Here is a 20,721-nt window from a genome sequence, read left to right on the forward strand (position 1 = left end):
CGTGGTGTTCAGTAGACAACACGGCTGGAATAAAGCGCGCCGGTTATATACTTTTCCGCTGGCGTGTAAATGCGGAAGTAATCTGGCGCCCTTGAGTTTTGTGCATGGAGCTAGAAAGCGGACTCCGATTTAATGGTACACGGGCCGCTCAATCGGCGCCAAGATACGGGCACTTAAGATACGGGCACTTAATGTTGCCGGCAACACTGAAGTGAAATATAGCGCATATGCTGTCCATCCAGCATTTGTATATTATGTGTATATTATGTGTTTGAGTCTATAATTGTGTGCGCGCTTGATCCAAAATTTTAAGTATAAATTTCTTTAAGCGATTCTGACAATTTTACAAAAACTATTCTTTTTTACAAAATGAGATTCCCTAATCTTGTAAGGTATTATTTTGCGTAGCCTCTCCATAGAGGCAACATCTATATATTTTTTGTTTGGTTAACCCTTTATGTGGAAACAGGATCAAAGCAAATGATAAACTCTTGCCCTCAAGTACTTTTCGAATATACTGCTATTGTATATAATTTTTTCTACACCCTATATCTAAAGGGAAGTACTTAAGACGCACTATGCTAATTATATAATTCGCCGACATTTTTTGACAGGTTTTCAGTTGTCTCGTGAATGGTAGTCTCTATACTTTCGGTGGGGGTATCTCGAAACCAACATTCAGCCTCATACTTAGAGTTTCTGGTATTAGAACCAGGGTTCCTCCACGGTCAAGGATGCACTCTCAAAATACCCTTAGGGGCACTAGGGCGGCCGGGTGCACAGTGCTGAGGCCCAGTGTTATTCAGCGGGCGATATGGGGCCTCCGGTTGGTGCCTTCCCCCCAGAATGCCACTTGAATGTGGAAGCAAAGCTCCTAGGGTTTAGCTCAGGGCAAAGGGGGATCCAATTTAGCACACAAGGTGCCCCCACAGCAGCACAGTGGCAGCCAGGTACAGGATGATGATTTGGCATTGGGTGCCCTGTTTTCAATGGGAGTTGCCGGTTTTGGCTGCAGACTCTGTCTAGGAAGTCTTCCGGGAGGAACCAACAGCTGAGCAGGTAAGTTGGAGGACTCTGGGACGTAGATGCACCTCAGGTTCTCCTCTCCAGAGGGGTAGGATGGCCAGATGCAGTGGTGTCTTTTGAGGTTGAATTTTACCTTACCAGGTCACTAGCGATTGGTAGGGAGTCTCCATGCAGATGCTGCAGGCGGCATTGAGGAGTCCTGGAGGGGTCAACCCACATTGGTCTCGGACTCTGGAACGCTGGGGTACCTCACTGGGACTGGTGGGCCACTTGGACTCGGGCCGTAGGCATCGGGTGCAGTGGTGGTTTCAGACACCTGGTTTCTTTGTCGTCAGCAGGTTCAGAGTCTTTCTTTGGTGACTTTTTTGAAAGGAGCTGCTGTTCACAGGAGTCCTGGTCTTTGTTGAAGGCAATCAGTCTTTCCCGGGGTTCTGGAGTTTGCTGGCTGTAGTACAAGGTGATTCTTGACTCCGGATTTCTGGAAACTGCAGACAGGCCGTTAGGGCTGGAACCAAGTCAGTTTTTCTTTGCAGTCTCCTCTGCTGGGTGTCTTCTTTCGTTCTTCTTCTTGGGTTGTGGGAATCTGCCTTCTTGGTCAGGGATGCCTTTTAAATACTGCATTTAGGGAGTGTTTTTAGGGATCTCGAGGTCAGTAGCCAGTGGGCTACTGACCTTAGGGTGACTACACCCTTGGTGTGCTCACCCCACGTAGGGGAGTGGGTACAATCCCTAACCCTGAATGGAGAGTGCATTCCATCTGCAAGATGGCAGGCATTAAAGCTTGGGCTTCACCTCGCCTCCCCACCTGAGAGGTGGGGTTTGCAGAGGTGGCCACACCTTCTGGGCTGTTCTAATTTTTTCTGCCCGTTTCCTGCCAAAAAGGAGGAAAGACCGGCAGGGGGCTGCTTCTGATACTCGGAAAGGCTGGGGTTGGCGTTTCAAAGGCAGCAAGGCCTTTGATACTCCCTTGTAACAGATCTCTCTTCCTGACCTGGGTGAGGTGTGACCACTTCCGCCCAGGAAAGGCTTTATTTCTGGACCCAGGGAGCGAAGGCTTCCACACCAGGGGTACAGAAATATGTCTCGTGATGGCAGGCTGATGTTTACCAGTTAGGGAACCCACCATAGGCTGGTTGTTTTTCAGGGGCATCTCTAAGATGCCATGAGTGCATGGTATAATACATCCCACTCTGGCATCAGTGTTGGTTTATTATGCTGAGGTGTGTGCTACCAAATGCCCCAGAATTCAGTAATGCCATTATAGTGCTGTGGAGTTCGTAATGGCAAACTCCCAGACCGGTTTCTCGACCCTCATGGCTTTACTGCACTTCCAATGTCTAAGAATGGACTTAGACTGTAGGGGTACAGTGTTCATGAAAGGCATGGCAAACCGGTATGTGTGCAGTGTCGAGACTTCACTTATCTCTGCACCAAAAGACGCAGTCTGCAATGGCATTGCATGTGTGGTAAAGTACAGGACCTCTAAGGGTCTCACAATATGTGCTGCAGCCCTTCTAGGCCATCCCTGCTCACAGTGCCCTTGGTACAATGGTACCTTCTACAAGGGACTCAAATGTGGCCAGTGAGTGCCAATTGGGGGTACAAAGGTGCACTTTTGGGAAAGAACACAGGCCCAGGGAACCTGATTAGTAGGGACCCAGGGCAAATCAATTCAACGTGTAACAGAAACCCACTTTCCTACTCTTAGTCTTTGAGAAAGGAGACCGAGTTGTCAAGCAAAAGTCGACATGCAAGACTGACGCTCTGTATAAAGCTGAACTGCAAAGAGTTGTGGCGCGCAAATGACATATGGTAACTGCCCAACAACCTGAAAAATCCATAACCAGAGAAACGATTAATGATATATTGTCACAAAAACAATATTGATCCCCTAAATGTGTCTATTCAACACATCATAGGATACTTACTGCATCTCCAAAGATGTAACTTAGCCTATACGTCTTTTAGACTACATCTTGCTGCAATATCAGCATATCTACAAAACAGACAACATCTATCTCTGTTCAGAGCGCCTGCCATTAAAGCCTTTATGGAAGGCCTTAGAAGAATAATTCCTCCCAGAGTACCACCTTCGCTTGTGTGGAATTTAAATGTTGTTCTCACACGGTTAATGGGACCTCCCTTTGAACCTTTACACAGATGTGCATTACAATTTTTAACATGGAAAGTTGCTATTACTTCTCTGCGGGGAGTTAGTGAACTACAAGCACTGACCATCCAAGAACCCTTCTTGCAAATGCATCAAAGTAAGGTAGTTCTACCTACTAATGCAAAATTCCTGCCCAAGGTCATTTCTCCATTCCATATCTCAATCAATCTGTGGAAATGCCCGTTTTCTTCTTGCAACCAGTCAGTAGCAGAAAGAGCTCTTCACACATTAGATGTCAAAAGAGCATTGTTATACTACATAGAAAGGACACAACCTTTTCGTAAGACAAAACAACTTTTTGTGTCTTTCTCACCACCACACAAGGGTAATCCCATTTCAAAATCTGGGATAGCTAGATGGATTGTCAAATGCATACAGATTTGTTACCACAAAGCTAAACGTACATTATCTGAAAGAAACAGGTTAGTGTTCGATTCCTTACCTTAGAATATCCCCAGTTGTCAGACTGGATCCGGAAAGTTTTGCGTAGCAGTTCCCCCTCGCGTCGGTAGGCGTCGTCTGCGGCTCCGCGTCAGTCGTCGGCGCCGGGATGACGTCGTCTGAGTACTTAGACAACGCCCTCGCACGCTGACGTCCGTTCTTCTTTTTTCCGCGCCAGCAAGCGCAGATCCGGAAAAAGCAGTACTCCTTAGGCACTTTTTGACTAACTTTCGATCTTTTTGATCCGGTTTTGAGTTGTAAGACTATCGGTGCCGGTAGGGATGCCCGGGTTCAAGCCCTGTGCCGATTGCAGCCGACTGATGTCGGTTACCGACCACCATCGCCGGTGCTTGTATTGCCTTGGGGCCGACCATGATGACAAGTCGTACCCCGACTGCCGGGCCTTGACGTCGAAGGCTAGGCGGGAGCGGTCTCGTAAGCGCCTCGAACTCCGGCAGACGGCCCGCGTTGTTCCAGGTCGAGGAGGAGGGCGAAGGACCGGTCGCAGGGCCACAGTCATCGAAGCTCGGCGAGTCGACACCATTCGTCGGGCTCCAAGTCCTGAGGTAAGAGGCACAGGAAGTCGAAGAGACGATATCGCTCTTCCGACTCTCCCAGACGCTCGCGAGATGCGGTTGGGGCGACACCACCCACAGGGCTCTGCCGGAGCCGCAGGTGCCGCTGCCAGCTCCATACCTGCCGGTCCCTGGGCTGAACGCGACGCCGGAGGAGATCGATGCCTTCTTCATGGCCATGTGGTCGCTCTCTCCTCCGTCGGATCCCGCTGTGGCGCCTTCGGGCCCCTCGGCCCCGACTGGGAGCCCAAGCGGGCTGGGTGCTTCTGCGCCGTCGGCGACTTCGGTCCAACCGCTGCAGGACCCTGCCGGATCTGGTTCTGTATCCGGGTCGCCGCTGGTCGACCTCAAGACCCCTCCGCCGGCACCGACTCCCAGGGTTTCACCCAGACTCCCCAAGCCCACCCCTCCCTCTTGATCCGGTTCCGGCATCAGAACGCCATAGCTCAATGCCGCATTAGACGCAGAGAGAAGGGCAATCCTTCTACGATCCGGCCCCATCCTTTGTAGACTACCAGGAGATGGAGGGCGTGGGCGATTAGGAGGGGTCTGAAGACCCTCTGGCACGGGAGAGCCAGTCATTTCAGGACTGGGCAGGTGAGCTAAGGGAGGCAAGTGGTTTGGACACTTCGACCGACACTGGATTTGTCTCCCCTCCTACCGTGGCTACGGAGGAGGGGGCTGCCTACAGTGTGGTGTTGACGAGGGCAGCCAAGGCCTTGGCTCTTGAGCTCCCCGTCGTGGCCGTGAGGACTAACCTCCTCACTGAGGTCCTCAAACCACAGGCAAGCTCTTCGGAGCCTCTACTGCTGTTCAATGAGGCCCTTACTGACGTTCTGTTGGGCACTTGGTCCAGGCCCGCTACAGGTCCCCCTGTAGATAGGAACGCAGCCAGACGCCACCGCCCGGCGCCAGGCCAACCTTGCTTCTTGTCCACCCACCCCACCCCGGAGAGTCTGGTTATCCAGGCCTCTAACTCCCAGACTGCATTCCCGACATCTCCTGATCGGGAATCCAAAAGGTATGAACAGTTCTGAAAGAAAATGTTCACCTCTCTGTTTTGTGGTTGCGGTCGGTCAACACCGCTTGCCTTTTTGGCCGTTCTACCCACTCACTGTGGGACACGGTCGCGGACGTGCTGCCAGCTTGCCCGGAGGAGGCCCGGGTGAAGCTCGCCCAAGCCCTTGGGGAGGGGCAAGATGCGGCACGGTACTCTATTCGTTGTGGGCTGGATACTACGGACTCGCTAGGCAGGGCGATTGCAACGACGGTGGCGGTTCGCTGCCACGCCTGGCTGAGGTCCGCCAACTTTTCGGCTGATGTCCAGAATTCCCTCATGGACATGCCGTTTGATGGCCGTCGCCTCTTTGGTGACAAGGCAGACAGTGCGCTTGAGCGTTTCAAGGACTCCAGGGCTACGGCCAAGTCATAGAGCCTGTCGAGCCAGCGCCACCAACCTTCTGCCTTTCGTGGCCAAGGAAGGGGCGCCCCCTCACGCCCTGCCAGCCATGGGACGCAGACTAACATCCAGCGCGGCGGACGTGGTAACCACTGTGGCGGTGCCAGGGGACAGCGGCGAGGCCAGTCCACATCCACCAGCAGCATCCGCCTCAAAGCCTTCCTAGACCGAGCTTTCAGACCCATTTGACGCCAGTGGGGGCAGGGTTTGCCATCACCTCCTCCACTGGCGCTCTATCACATCGGACAGGTGGGTGCTGCAAATCGTCCGAAGGGGCTACTCCCTCCTCTTCGAGGCGACCCTTCCATCCATGAAGTAGTGTGGCTCACTGGTTAGAGGCGGCAGACCCGAGAGCAGAGGACGGCCCAAGACCAGGGTTCGATTCCCGGCGCGGCAGGTTTCTGGACCAGGGTCAGCGGACTTGATAATTCTCTCGCCTCGGTGCCCACTCTGATCAGCGATCACACTCGGCAACTCTGGGCATTAGCTTGCCTCATCTTCCCTAACGGCCCCACCAGACCTCCGGGGATGCCTGGTCTCACCCTGGAGATACCCATTAAGGGACCATCTCTCAGGGAAGCCAGGAAGGGTTTCGCAGCGGTCGAAGCGCCTTGGGACCCTACGGGTAAGTAGTGCGCTATATAAATGCCAATACATTTACATTTACATGCCACCACAGTACCACCGTGTGTCGGGGGATCACTTGCAACTTCTGCAAGAGGAAATATCGCCCTCATGGCCAAGGGGGCCATCGAGCGCGTTCCTGGGCCAGAAGAAGGGTGTGGTTGCTATTCCCACTACTTTCTGGTTCCCAAGAAGGGCAAAGGGGGCCTACGCCCTATCTTGGACCTGCGGAACGTCAACGGCTTCCTCCGGAAGGCGAAGTTCAAGAGGCCGACTTTGGCTCAGGTCTTAGCTGCCCTGGACCCCGGAGACTAGATGGTAGTGTTGGACTTGCAGGACGCTTATTTCCACATCCCCGTCCCGCCTGCCAACCGGCGTTACCTGCGATTCACGGTAGGCCACGAGCACCTTCAGTTCACCGTGCTCCCCTTTGGCCTTACCAGCGCCCCATGGGTGTTCACGAAAGTGATGGCGGTGGTCGCAGCTCATCTACGCAGTTTAGGGGTGTCCGTCTTCCCCTATCTCGACGACTGGTTGTTGAAGGCGGGCTCGCCCCAGATAGTCGTCAGCCACCTCCAGACTAAGGCCGACCTCCTGCACTTGCTGGGGTTTTCAATCAATGTGCCGAAGTCACACCTGTGTCCCTCTCAAAAGCTCCTCTTCATCGGAGCGGTACTGGAGTCGGCGCCGTTTCGGGTTTATCCTCCCGAACAGCAGGTTCGGCATATTCAGGCTTTGATTCCGATCTTTCAGCCTTTATCCCGGAACTTGGTCAGGTTGACGCTGCAGCTTCTGGGGCTGATGGCCTCCTGCATCCTTCTGGTGCATCACGCCAGGTGGCGGATGCGGGCTCTGCAGTGGGACCTGAAGTTTCAGTGGGCCCAGCATCAGGGCAACCTGTCCGACTACGTCCTGATCTAGGAGGGCACTGCGAGACAGTTGCAGTGGTGGCTCATGGACCGCGATTGGGTCAGCGACAGATCCCTCTCCCTACCCCAACCGGAGCACGTAGTTGTGATGGATGCATCCCTCCTGGGCTGGGGGGGCACATGGAAGAGGCAGAGATCAGAGGCCTTTGGTCCCCGGCGGAGTCCCGGTTCCACATTGATCTTCTGGAGCTGCGGGCGATCCGGCTTGCACTGAAGGCATTCCTTCCCTCTGTCCGGGGGAGTGTGGTGCAGGTGTTCACGGACAACACCACCGCCATGTGGTACTGCGACAAACAGGGCGGGGTGGGGTCGTGGACCCTTTGCCAGGAGGCTCTGCGTCTCTGGCAATGGCTGGAACATCAGGGCGTCACTCTGGTGGTTCAACACCTGGCAGGTTCCCTGAACGCCAGGGCGGACGAACTTGGCCGTCTGTGCATGATGGATCACGAATGGCGTTTGAACTCTGACGTAGCGCAAGGTCTCTTGCTGCAGTGGGGAGAGCCTTGGTTAGATCTATTCACCACAAAAGAGAACGCGCAATGTCATCAGTTCTGCGCGTTGGAATTTCCAAGGCGGCACTCAGTCGGCGACGCTTTTCGTCCCGACTGGGGTTGCGGTCTGTCGTACGCCTTTCCGCCTATACCACTTCTGCCCAGAGTGCTAAAGAAGATCAGGTGCAACCGGGTCAAAGTCATCCTTGTGGCCCCAGACTGGGCACGAAGATACTGGTATCCCGAGCTACTCAGCATGTCAGTCGATCCCCCGATTCATCTGCCTCTTCAGGAGGACCTTCTGTTACAGCAGCAGGGGACGGTCCTCCACCCGAACCTGTCCAGCCTCCACCAACATGCCTGGAGATTGAGCGGCGACAGTTGAGGCCAGTTAACTTGCCTCCTGAAGTCTGTGATGTCATTCTGGCAGCCTGGCGTCCCTCCACAAAAACGGTATATACGCCTGCAGGTGGAACAGATTTGTGGCATGGTGCACAGTAAAGGCTGTGGATCCCCTTTCTGCCCCTCTTTCAGAGGTTCTCCTCTTTCTTCTTTCACTTGCCCAGCAGGGCTCTGCTCTGGGCACTATCAAAGGCTACCTCTCTGCCATTTCAGCCTTCTTAAGGCTTCCTGATCAGCCTTCTCTTTTCAAGTCCCCTGTTGTAAATAGATTCTTGAAGGGCATCACTCACATGTTTCCCCTGTTGCTTTCGTGATGCCTCAGTGGGACTTGAACCTTGTTCTAACTTATTTGATGTGCGCTCCCTTTGAGCCACTTCACAATTGTCCTCTACGTCTTCTTACTCTTAAGACTGCATTCCTGGTTGCCATCACCTCTGCCAGCAGAGTGAGCGAGCTTCAGGCTCTTTCTTCTAAGCCTCCTTTACTTTATGTCCATCCGGACAAAGTTGTCTTAAAAACACGTCCCTCTTTCCTGCCCAAGGTTGGTACAGCCTTCCACATTGTGCAGTCCATCACCTTACTCACCTTCTTTCTGCCTCCGCATCCCTCAAAAGAGGAAGAGAGGCTCCACCGTCTGGACCCAAACGAGCGCGCTCATTTTATTTGGACTGCACACGCCAGTTCCGGGTGGACGACCAGCTCTTTGTTGGTTACGCAGGCGCTAAGAAGGGACAGGCAGAGCACAAACGCACCATTTCTCGATGGGTCAGTTTGTGCATTAAGGCCTGTTATTCTCTGGCTAAGAAGGAGCCTCCGGCGGGGCCGAGTGCCCACTCCACTCGGGCAACGGCGGCTACTACTGCCCTGGGTTGGGGAGTCCCCTTGAAGGACATCTGTCAGGCAGCTACGTGGGCCTCACTGCACACTTTCGCTAGACACTACTGCCTGGACAGCTAAGTCCGGAGAGATGGCTTCTTTGGCTGTTCAGTGCTCCAGGACTTTCTGTTGTGATCTTGGTTCGCAGACCCACCACCGGGGTTGGTATTGCTGGGGTATCTATTCTAAAGTAAGGAATCTAACACTAACCTGTTTCTTTCAGATTCACAAGTTACTTACCTTTGGTAAAGATATATCCGTAAGAAACAGTACTTAGTGTTGGATTCCTTACCGCCCCACCCATCCTCCCCGTTCTGCGAACCGATATCTAGGGTTAAGGTCATTCCTTTGAGGGCACTAGTTTCATGGCACCAGTGTCTGTTTTTATCATGGCTCTGCGTTTCTGGTGCAGAAAAACTACGTATAAGAACTGATGTGAGCGCGCGAGGGCAGCGTCTAAGTACTCCGTCATCACGGCGCCGACGGCGGACGCAGAGCCGCGGACGACGCCTACCGACGCGCAAGGGTACTGCTACGCAAAACTTTCCGGATCCAGTCAGACGCCTGGGTAATATTCTAAGGCAAGTAATCTAACACTAACTACTGTTTCTTACAGATATATCGTTACAGAAGGTAAGTAACTTGTGCATTTAGGGTTGGAGTATTTTCCTCCAAGCGCAAGGTTTATCTCAATCATGGGAGCAGAACACCATTTTGGCAGATCTAATTAGACCTCCCTTTGAACCAGTTCAGAAATCAGTGGTACAGTACCTTTCCCGGAATATAGATGTCTAATTGGCATTAATATCTGCCAGAAAAGTGAGTGAGTTAGACCCTTTCTTGTAAGGAGTCTTACAACAGTATCTAAGAGAACTGAATACACTCTGGACAATAAAACGTCTTAAATTTTACTTTAAAAGATGAGATCTTTGTTTTTCTGGTCAAGGTATGATGGTTTATGAACCCTTCAATATGGGGAGCCCAATAACCAAACACACTTGCCAGATGAGTCGTTTCATGTATCTCATTGGCCCACAAATCCAAAATTAGACCCCTTGCCGGTGCTATTAGAATGCACTAAACAAGGAGTTTGACAGCCCCAACAGCTCTTTCCTAAAGCATCTCTCGAAGACCTTTGTAAAGCAGTGCCATAAAGCATGACACATGCATTTTCAGATCATTACTTACACTTTCCTCATTATTTTCCGTACTGCTTTGTGAATACTGATTCAAGCTTGTGAATCTATGAAAGATCAACTACTAAAGAAGTAAACAAATTACTTACCTGTAACTTTGGTTCTCAAGCATGGATATCTTTCATTAATTCAAATTTTCACTGAGCTAGGACATCTAGCATTTGAAGTCATTTTTCAGGGAAGGGCTGATTGTGCTATTGGCTTATTGACTGAAGTTCAAGTCACCCAATCAAATGGACTGATTGTGTATAGTCGATGGCCTGTTTTTCATTCTTACTGAATGAATTACACCTTGATTTGCGAACATTGATTACAGAGAGTTCCCACCCTCAATACTGGAAATGATTCAAACATGTGAATCTGTAAAACATACCAACGCTGGGTAACCAAAGTTCTAGGTATATATCTCATTTTCTTTCTTACTAGTGAAGGCTGTTTGAAGAATTTGGGTAGTGCTTTGAGGTGGGGGGAGGGGGTTGGGGTTTGCTTGGCAGGCAAGTTTTGTAATTTGAAAGTAATTTTTTATTGTAGTTTGTGAGGTGACATTTTACTTTGTTGAGCTTCTAGACAAATTATTCTCTTTAACCAAAAAGCAAGGTTTTGTTTGATTCCTTGACTACTTGCATGATGTTTCAGCTGTTTTAACTGAGATTTCTGAATTATAGTTGCTTACCCAAACAAACAAGTCGGATCTCGTGGATTCGCCGATGTCTGGTTGTTGCTGATGTGTCAATCACCAATAATAACCCTTGGGTTTCAACCTTTCTATTGTGTGTACATCATGATTCCTTTTTGGAGCCTGTCCAATGTCTCTGACAAAAGATTTTTACTCTCATTATCGTGTGTTGTGTGCTTAACAGTTAAATGAATGTAGAACCATTGCATATGACAAAGAATAATCATGTTCCGATATTGCACATTACATTTCACATTGTTTACTATTGGAAACCTGATTCAAAATAATTTTTGACTATGGTTAAAGTGGCATGTACACAGGTATGCACGGTGGACCTGTAGAGAGAGGCTAGCGAATATAATGCCCAAGTAGGAGAACACGTCTTTTTACAGATGAAATGACCAACATGAATGCATTTACACTTGAGTTTGTGTTTAAACTTTTTCATTTAAATCCATCTTTTTTTGTGTTGCAGTTGGTAATTTACTGGGCATTAAATGAAGGCGTTTCTCGACAGTTCGACTCATTTAGAGATGGATTTGAATCAGTCTTCCCGCTAAGCCATCTTCAGTATTTTTATCCCGAGGAGGTTTGTATATCTTTGCAATGCCCTCACGTTCTGTTTGTGAAGATTCATAATGATGTGATGTTTGGTTTGATGCGTAATTCTAGCTTTAAAACCAGTGTTCTGTTTTTTTAGTGCTGTTAATCTCAATGCTTACCATTACCCAACTTAATGGTAATGATCATTCAGTTGCAGTGGTGTTCATGGAGAACAGGTGCAGTATTGACAGTTGGGGAGTGTAGGTCACCAATTTCACATGAAAAACAGTCAGTTGTATTCTAATTTAAATTAAACTGCAGAGAGAGCCCATGTGGCTCCTAATAATTTAGTATTTTGTCATGTACATTGCTATGATGCATTATGTTGTAAAAGTATTTTGCCTGCATTTCTGGATGCTAGGTCTAAACCATTCAGTAAGAGTGGTCTACACTTTATAGATAGAATTCTATTTGCCTTTCCTTGAAATTATTTGAACCTTCATCCAGTGTTGCCTTTGTTCAGCAAAAAAATGATCAATTCAGTGGTATTAACAGGAGGCTTGAACTGGAAGTTTGCAATATCTCATGCATTAATGCTGCTTTTTCATTTTTTTGTTTAGTTGCACTAACGGGGAGTGAGTTATTCTGTTGACTAATCTAAAAAGTATATTAACTGTGATAGTAAAGTATTAAGCTTTTAGCATGTGTGGCTGTGGATACCCATGTTCATACTCCTGCAATCTAGTGTTGGGTTCAGACCTTTGCAAGTTTTTCTTCGAAGACTTCTTTCCAGTCACAAGGTTTCAGTGGCTCCTCATCTGGTCATGGATGCACATGAGTACCAACTCCATTGTTACATTGTTTTTCTCTGCCATTGGATTTAAACATAAAACAGCGTTCCTCCCAGTCTTAGTGAGTTTGTTGGTTCCCTTTGTGGCCTTATAGTCCGTTGCATTCCATCCACTGAGGGAAGACTTTTTGATGCACTTATTCCTTCTTATGGTGCCTGCTCAGAGTCTCAAGTCAATTGCCCTTCAGCGACCGTCCACTCCGCCCTCCGGACCACCACGTGTTCCAGTCTACCTTCAGAGAAGGAAGATGCTCTTGAGGTAATGGAATGGATGCCCCACAGAAGGTTCCCACTGTGCCAAACTACACACCCTGGGGCTGATCTCGATGCTGTCATTAATCTTTACCTCTTGCCAGAGCACGACGAGAACCAGCGCAACTACTGTTAGGCATTCTGCAGCAATAAAACTATGTTAGTGACTAGACCGACTGTGGTCCCACTGCAGAATGTCGAAATCCTCCTTGAAAATGCTAGATATCTTTAGTGAAGCAGATACTTTCAGCAACGAAGAAAAGGAATTTGGTAAGTGACTCAACCTCCCCAGCATGCCAACCTAGCCCAGTCCTGAGATCGACTCCTATGTCTCAAAGCCAGGGGAGAATGGAACTCCTGGGTAAAAAGGTACCCAAGGACGTTCCATCCACCTAGGTCAGCTCTGGATCTAGTTTGAAGACCACGCCTTGTATGAGTACTGCCAATACTTAAGCCCGTCTCAAAGCCAACAAACAGCCGTACATCAGAACCGATCACTGCCCTTCCAGGGAATGTGTCGAACCCTGTGCCAGCTTTTGGTGCACCACCACCTCTAAGCAGTGGTTGTCACCAAAGCAAGGCCTCAGCCGAGGAAAGACTCTTCCAGGGTCCTTGACATTCATCCAACCTCGAGGCACTGGCCATGCGAATCTGAATCTGCCACACCCCCCACCCAAAAGTACCATCCGTGTCGAAGCAGCTGTTGTCTGTCGAAACCACTATCTGCTCCTAAACCGCTACTCTCAAAATCTTCGAGGCCCCATACCAGGGGCTAGATGAGACTGGAAGATCATCCACCTGCATATTAACCAAGTCTTTGCCTCAAAGAAGACACTGCCAAAGATGCGCAGGTTTGCTTTTGAGGAACATTTTCTCACCCCAGGAGACCTAGGGGTAAAGCTTCAGCTCTTCCTCCTCCACCATCAACACCCCCACCTTCACCTCCTCCTCCAATCCCACCTACTCCCTCACTTCCTATGACTTCTGCTTGGGGTTCACCAGAGTCATACTCTGACAAGGACAGACCTTGTCCCTATTCCTCCAGCTGAGGACTTTTCCTCAGTCTACTCTGGACCCTCAGACAATTCGTTTGATGTTTATGATATGGACCCTCAGACAGGCCAAATTTGGAACACATACCAGTCAGGCCTCCTAACAGATGAAACCACAGAGAATACGATTTTTTGGTGGAGATGCTCTCAAAAACAGTGTTCTGATTTTCAAGGTCCCTATTTGGTCCCGAGTAGGGACAACTTGTATAGAGGAAAAAGTATTAGTCTGACCTACTTTCGACCAGGGATCATGTCCACCCATACTCCCTAGAGCCTAGCAGTAGTAACAGCACAGCTTTGCGGAAAAGTCATACATTTCTCCCCATACTTGGACTTTCTGATCAAGAGCAGCACCAAATGACAATGACTAGCGCACACTCAAACAGCAGTGCCCCTACATCAGTCTAAGTTTCACCATCAATGCGAAAAATCGCATCTTCAGCAACAATGCAGTAACAGGCACCGCATTCCCCAGCAAACAGAGTGATCGCATTCCAACAGCTACTGCTTTCGAATCCCTGCTCTAGCTCAGGAGATTTGGCTATGCGCGATCCACGTCAACATTCATCTGTGAGCCGATCATTTGCATGAAGTGAAGAAAGACTTTGCGGTCTTGCTCATCAGAACCCATCAACAATTCCACAAGTGGTTACTCTACCTTCTCATACTTCACAAGTACTTTCAGTGGCACGTGAGAGTCCAGTGATAGATCAGTTTGCCACGCCTGAAAATGTTGAATATCAAACTTTGACTCCAGGTACCTATACTCCACGGGCAATGCACTATGGAAGAACTAGTCAAGGAAATTTGCCAGCGATTCTCCCTTTCATCCGTACGTGATAAGGGAGAGAAAGCAGGAGCCCATGACCCTCATTCTGGTGGTACCAACATGTGTGAGACCGCTCTGGCATTGAATGCCCCTAGAAATGTCAGTCCTCACAAGCTCCCACGGAGGCCAGAACTTCAAACTCTACTTCATGAGCTCAGATGTCCAGGTTCCAAACAGCTGAACCTCGTAATCTGGCATTTTAGTTCATAGGGTTTAGATATCTCAATGTTCCAGAAGAATGCATGGTTATCACATGGGAGCACGATAAACCCACTACTCATGCCTGTTATTATGTAAAAGGTTCATGCATTACTGCATCTTTGAACACATCTATTTAAGATTTCTGTGCTGGACATTGTTTCTTATCTCCTATGTTTATGCAAGACTGGCCTTGCTTATGCTTAAACATAACTGCAGTTGCAGCATACCTGCAAAACAGACTACACCACTCTGTGTTAAAGATTGTAGTCATTAAGGCAGCTGTCTCCAACCTATCCTTTAGTGAGAGCTACTCCTGATCCTGAGCTACTGCCCAACATAAGTATTTTTAATGGGTACACAACTTAAAGGCCCTGTTGTGTTCCAGTGAGCATACAGCATTGTCACAATAGCTGTATCACATAGCGGTTACATCTGGAGTCTATAAAACCTAAGCACTCTTAAAGAAATGGAGTGAAAAGACACTCAACAAGAAAGGGATGAAGAAAGAGGGATAGCAAGGAAGGAAAAAAAGGTGAGAGAACGAAGGAACAAGGGCTAAAATGAAGGAAAGACAGGATAAAAAAAAAACTTGACGAAAGGAGCAAGTGGGAAATCCGATTGGCCATCAAGGAGATCGCACCTGGAAAGACCCAGGGCCCAGACGTATTACTGGCAGACACTACTAGAGGGGTTTTCAGTATTAGCGGGCCTCAGGATAAACAAATAAAAGACTCATATTTTACAGCCAATTTCCCAACAGGGCTTGCCTAGTCTCCCCAGTCCTTCAAATATCTGGGTATACAGGTATATCATACCTTTGACCATCTTCAGGAAGGCAACTTGAGTCCGGTGTTGAGATCTCGCAAGGCTAGTGTACAATTCTGGAGCTCTCTAAAGTTGCCAGTAATGGCTCACAACGCCTTGTCCAAGATGATTATGTTCCCTAGACTCTTGTATTTCTTTGTTACTCTCCCTGACGTGGTACCACACACTTGGTTCAGGGACTTGGACACCCTACTCCGAGAATTAATTTGAGATCGGGGTAAAATAGCGTCCCTCTGGCAGTGTTGCCGAGGTTCATGGAAGCTGGGGGATTGGGAGCACAGATTTTAAGCTCTAGTGGCACAATGGTTAGATGTTAGAGGTCTTGAGACACTTGGCCATATAGGTTTAGTGGCCAACCAGGGACTGTTGTTGGCCAAACTCCTCCAACCAAAAGTGGTTATCCCCTTGTTGGGAGACCTGTAATGTTGGCAGAGGTGCCTCTGGCGTACGTCCAGAACCCCTCTACGCACTGGACCTACCCTTGGTAGGGCTCCCAGATGGCGATACTCTCTCCCCATTCACGAACAATTATCCAAGTGGACAACAGCCGGCATCATCATAGTGCGTGACTGTTTTCAACAAGGAGAGCTATTCCCGCTGGATGATTTCCTGTCCCAGTATGAACTCCCCGGCCAGTTTTTGAATGATCATGCTCTGGTGAGAAGGTTTGGGCATTTGTAATCCCTACATAACCTTCATGAAGTGTCTAAAGAGGATAATACCTCCAAAGATGCCTCCCGCGCCTGTGTAGAACCTCAATCTGTTCCTCATACCAGTCTTGGCTCCTCTATTTGAGCACCTATACTCCTGTGAACTGCAGTTCTTGTACTGGAAGGCGTCTTTTCTAATCGCAGATTTTGCTCATGTTTGTGATCTCCAACCGCTTACAGTACAGGAACCATTTAGTCAGGTTCACAAAGATAGGATAGTTTTTCTTACCAACCCAACATTTCTACCCAAAATTGTTTCACCTTTCAACATAAACCAGATCATTGAGCACTGCCCATTTTCTTCCCCATACCAGAGTCTGTAGTGAAAATAGCCCTTCAAACTATAAATGTTGAGGGCTCTCATGTTCTACATTGAAAGAACTAAGCCTTTTGCAAAGTCTACCCAACTTTGTTACCAAGGCCAAGAACATATTCCCTGTGCCCACTAAAAGCCATTCTACATGCAAAAAGGGAGAGGATGTTTCCTTAGGACTAGAGCGGTCGACCACGGAGCTGGGGAACCTTGTTTGAGTCTCTGTAACAACGCTCAACATCCTGTGATTCTGGGCAAATCACCTAATCTCCCCGTGACTAGCAAAAATGAATGTATTCATCTGTAACGAAACTGGTGCTCATGTAAAGCGCTCTGATACCTGATGTATTGGGACTAGTTTGTGCTATGTAAAACTTAAAAAAGGGCTGATACTTGATCAATGCCACATATCTTTACCAAGCATTTTTGTGTAGAGATTCTAGTACATCAGCAGGCTTTGGTTTGCAAAGCTGTTCTTAGAACACTTTTTCAAACATTTAGATCATTTGCTCTCTAGCCTCTGCTTTGGGCAGGTACTACTTAATAGCCTATGCAGAGCATGTGTATCTACAGCCACACATGCTATGAATGAGAATATTGCCCTACAATCATCTGTACTTAGTGTGTAATGCTGTAGATTCACATGCGTCCACCGTTCACTGAAGCTAGCAATGATCAGATGTTTCTTTATCTATGATCAGCACACATTCTTCAACACTGCACACCCCTTGCAGTACTCGTCCTCTGAGCAGAAAACCATCTGAGATGGAGTCTGTGTGATGGTGCATTATGGACCAAGGGTGGAGTTGCAATAGGTCTTGTGACTGGTTTCTTTGAAGAAAAACGAATTGCAAATGTCCACTCCCAACACTAGATGGCAGGAGTATGCAGAGTATATCACTCTATAGTACTACTGGCTAGGGACAGAAGTTAATCTACACATACTATTAAAATGCAAATGTTCACTTCATCACATATTCATATAGATGTGTCTGAAAAGATTTATTAAAGCTACAAGTGATCCTATATCTGTACAAAAAGACTTGCTTCTACCTTCCTTGCAGACGCCACCAAGAACTCTAGCAACTGTGGATAAATAACTGTTAGAGCCTGTTCATTTTATTCATGAAAGGAAGATTGATTTATTTGTGTTTGTGGTATGAAAGCAGGACTACAGATCCATTTTCGATGCATTAGCGGCTGGTATCTATGGGGAGTGGTGGTCGGTAGGTATAAATAAAAAACACTAACTTTGAATATGGCCTCCCAACTGCCAATTCTGGCACTGCTTTCAGCAGCATGAGAGAACGGCTGGCGAATGGAGGGAGGGGCCTGTCTCGCCGCTCCCGAGGACACTGGAGCCCTGCGCTTGCTCTTACCCCGCTGTCTTGAGGCAGCTGGGTTAGAGCTTTCAAAGTGTGCATGCCTGGCTGGCCTTTGCAAGACGGAGGGCCAAAGGTACATGCGCACTTTGAAAAGTGCCCAGGCAGCCCACCCTCCTCCTCCCTGCTGCTAGCTGGGCAAGCCCTCCCCTGTCCCAACCCTGGGTTCGGGACAGGGGGATACAAAATAAAATGGTAATAAATTAACTTTATTACCATTTTATTTTTCGTCTCTGTAGCTTTTGGGGACAATTTAGGTAATGGGATGACGCTCCTTCGCTCTCCCGGAGGAGCCGCACCTGTTGAGATGTGAAATCAGTAAACTGATTAGAAGAGAAACTTTTTAGTGGCGAGAATTTTAGCCCTCTAGTAATTTGTCCATGAGCTCCTATCCCATTGGAGGAGGAGTGAATGATTCGTCACTCAGGGCCAAGTTTAGCGCTGGTGGTGCCTGGTGCAGCAGTATTTTTTGGCCATCTTAGCTAGTAAAGACGAGGTCCGAGTTCAGTGTACATCAGACCATTCCTCTGTCTTTCATCTGATAGAGAGAAAAAATCCCCAGCACACGATAGTTTTGTAACAGAATGATCAAAGTGCGTAGTGTGAGCACAAATTTAACACAGAGAAATGAGTCATTGTTCTTTTTCCTTTTATTCCACGGATCTTCTTACAGCCAACGCATGTTTCGTCGCTAACATGGGAAATCGTCCCGCAACTTTATCAAGGCTTTCTTCTCTGTATGTCTATCCGTTTCTCGTGGCGATAATTCCAACCCAGTGGGGTTTTGTTTTCATTGACGTCCGCTATCGTAGTGTATATATCTCCAAATGAGTTCTGGTTTGTTGTAAGACTTGTTATGAGTAGTAACCAGTCTGCGGACGTCTTCCCTCGTGTCTTTCCGAGTACTGATGGAGAGCTCTGTTCACTCACTGGCTGCTTAAGATGCTGTGCTCAGGTCTGCTCCGCCTGTCAATGTGCACTCCTCTTCTGCTCATGATGGACCTCACTCGCACAGTGGGAGGGGCCTGTCCTGCCACCGAACTTACAGCTTCATGTTTGGAATATATAGCCGTGGTTCCTTTGTCCTGCCTCCAACCTGCAGAAGCGGTGGGTGTCAGTCACTCTGCCAGCTTTTCACCCCTCTACGAAGTTGGTGTACTCTGGGCATTGGTCTCATGTTTTGTTCCTCGCAGATCTCACCCTCCCTCTCATTCTGAGGAGTTTTCATGGAACTTTTAATACACTCCCAAGTTAATTGTGGTAAACTGCCGTTCGACCATGTTTTCAACCTTGTGTCTTCATCTGAGGTTATGGGCAACGGACATTAGCGCACTTGTCTAAAATGGCTTCATTTAGGGCTCTGTGACGATATATCCGGTGGATTCTGGAGCCAAGTTGCCACCTATGATGCAAAAGAGCTATTTCAACTTTCCTGATTAAGTCTGCCACTTGGGGGACATTCATGAGGTAAGGCATATGCAGATAGATGGCGTTTCTGACAGAAAACTTGTTACAAAGCTTTTTTGTTTTGCTAAAACGTTCTATCCTTTTGCTTTACTGCCACCTCCTATGGGTATAGACTCGAAATTGTATTCAGTGTTTCTCTATCACTAAAAGCTGCTATATAGAAAAAGTTACTTATGGTTGTTCATGATTGAAATCCTGATTTAAATCCTAAATAACCAGTGTTTTTCCCTGGTGGTAGTAACTGGCCGTGACCTGCTGTAAGCTTTCCAATTCTGTGACAATTAATGCAAGTAACGTAATACAATTAATCTTGTGGAGGACAGGTAGTGTTCATACTGCCTCAAATGTGCAGTGTTCAGGTTTTTTTTTTAGAGCTACCCCCGGAATGGGGAGCTAGGATCACAATTGATTTATTGTGGATGTGAAGTGTTTTTTAAATGTTTTAGTCTTTATTTCACATGAATTGCTTTTGACATCGTTTTCTTTAAGAATTTTAAATTGTGTTTGTTGTTAATACAGTCATCATTTTGGTTTGTATTTTTGCCATAGTTGGATCAGCTTCTTTGCGGTAGTAAAACAGATACGTGGGATGTGAAAACTTTAATGGAATGCTGCCGACCAGACCATGGATACACCCATGACAGGTAAAAAGGATTGTCTACTATAAGTTTTGCGTTTTTCACACAGAACAGTCTGGACTCATCTCTGCAAGTAAATGTAATCTACAAATGTCAGGTTTCGGCTGGGTTCAACCATATTGAATGCTTACCCGTCATAGTACTGAGAGCGGATTTCCAACCTAAAATGGCGGCTCCTAAATCAATGACATCATCATATCAATCATAGAAGGTCCATTGATGATCTTTTCTACTATGTACTGCAAGGTTAGAATTTTCTGCCTTCTAGATAAGTCTGGATTTGTCAAATTTGTTTTAATTCAAAGAGAGGAACATTTTTACTTGGATGCATTTTCTTTTCGCTTTAGTGCAGTTGTCGTTTATTGCCACTAATAGGAAACTATTTATTTGTCATTACAAGATGTTTAACAGAGCTGGAAGTTAACTGAAGATTCATGTTTGCCTGATTTTAATTTTTCGTTTTATTTTATGTTGCATACGCTCCCAAACAGTGCATCTTTCCATAGTGTTTGTTAGTTTAATGTTTTTCATGCTTATTTTATTTTTTACAAAGTAGCGCATTTCACGAAATTTAACTGTTTACTGTCATTCTTGTGCATCATAAATAATTGCAGATAGATGTTTTCTGCATATCTACATCTTTGCCCACTAAACATAAAGTGAACTAGCAGACTACACTTGAGAGTAAATTTCTTTAAAAAAAAAAAAACCTTTATAAGCATAAATGGCGTGAACACATTTTAATTTACCCCTTATTGATTATGGGGCTGGCATTAGTGTCTACAGGATTGCAC

At 47.5% G+C, this 20,721-nt stretch overlaps 1 protein-coding gene across 15 annotated transcripts in view; it reads left to right on the forward strand.

Annotated features, from left to right (window-relative positions):
- TRIP12 (thyroid hormone receptor interactor 12) overlaps positions 1–20,721 on the forward strand; it is a 1,206,981-nt gene that overhangs the window by 1,175,627 nt on the left and 10,633 nt on the right. For all 15 annotated transcript variants that reach the window (XM_086944059.1, XM_086944047.1, XM_086944048.1 and 12 more), the window contains 2 exons: positions 11,341–11,454; positions 19,839–19,933. In XM_086944059.1, the coding sequence (XP_086800185.1) occupies positions 11,341–11,454; positions 19,839–19,933 (209 nt within the window). The remainder of the gene's footprint in view (positions 1–11,340; positions 11,455–19,838; positions 19,934–20,721) is intronic.

The sequence above is a fragment of the Lissotriton vulgaris genome, chromosome 11, assembly GCF_964263255.1.
Source record: "Lissotriton vulgaris chromosome 11, aLisVul1.2, whole genome shotgun sequence".
In the NCBI taxonomy this organism is placed as follows: Eukaryota; Metazoa; Chordata; class Amphibia; order Caudata; family Salamandridae; genus Lissotriton; species Lissotriton vulgaris.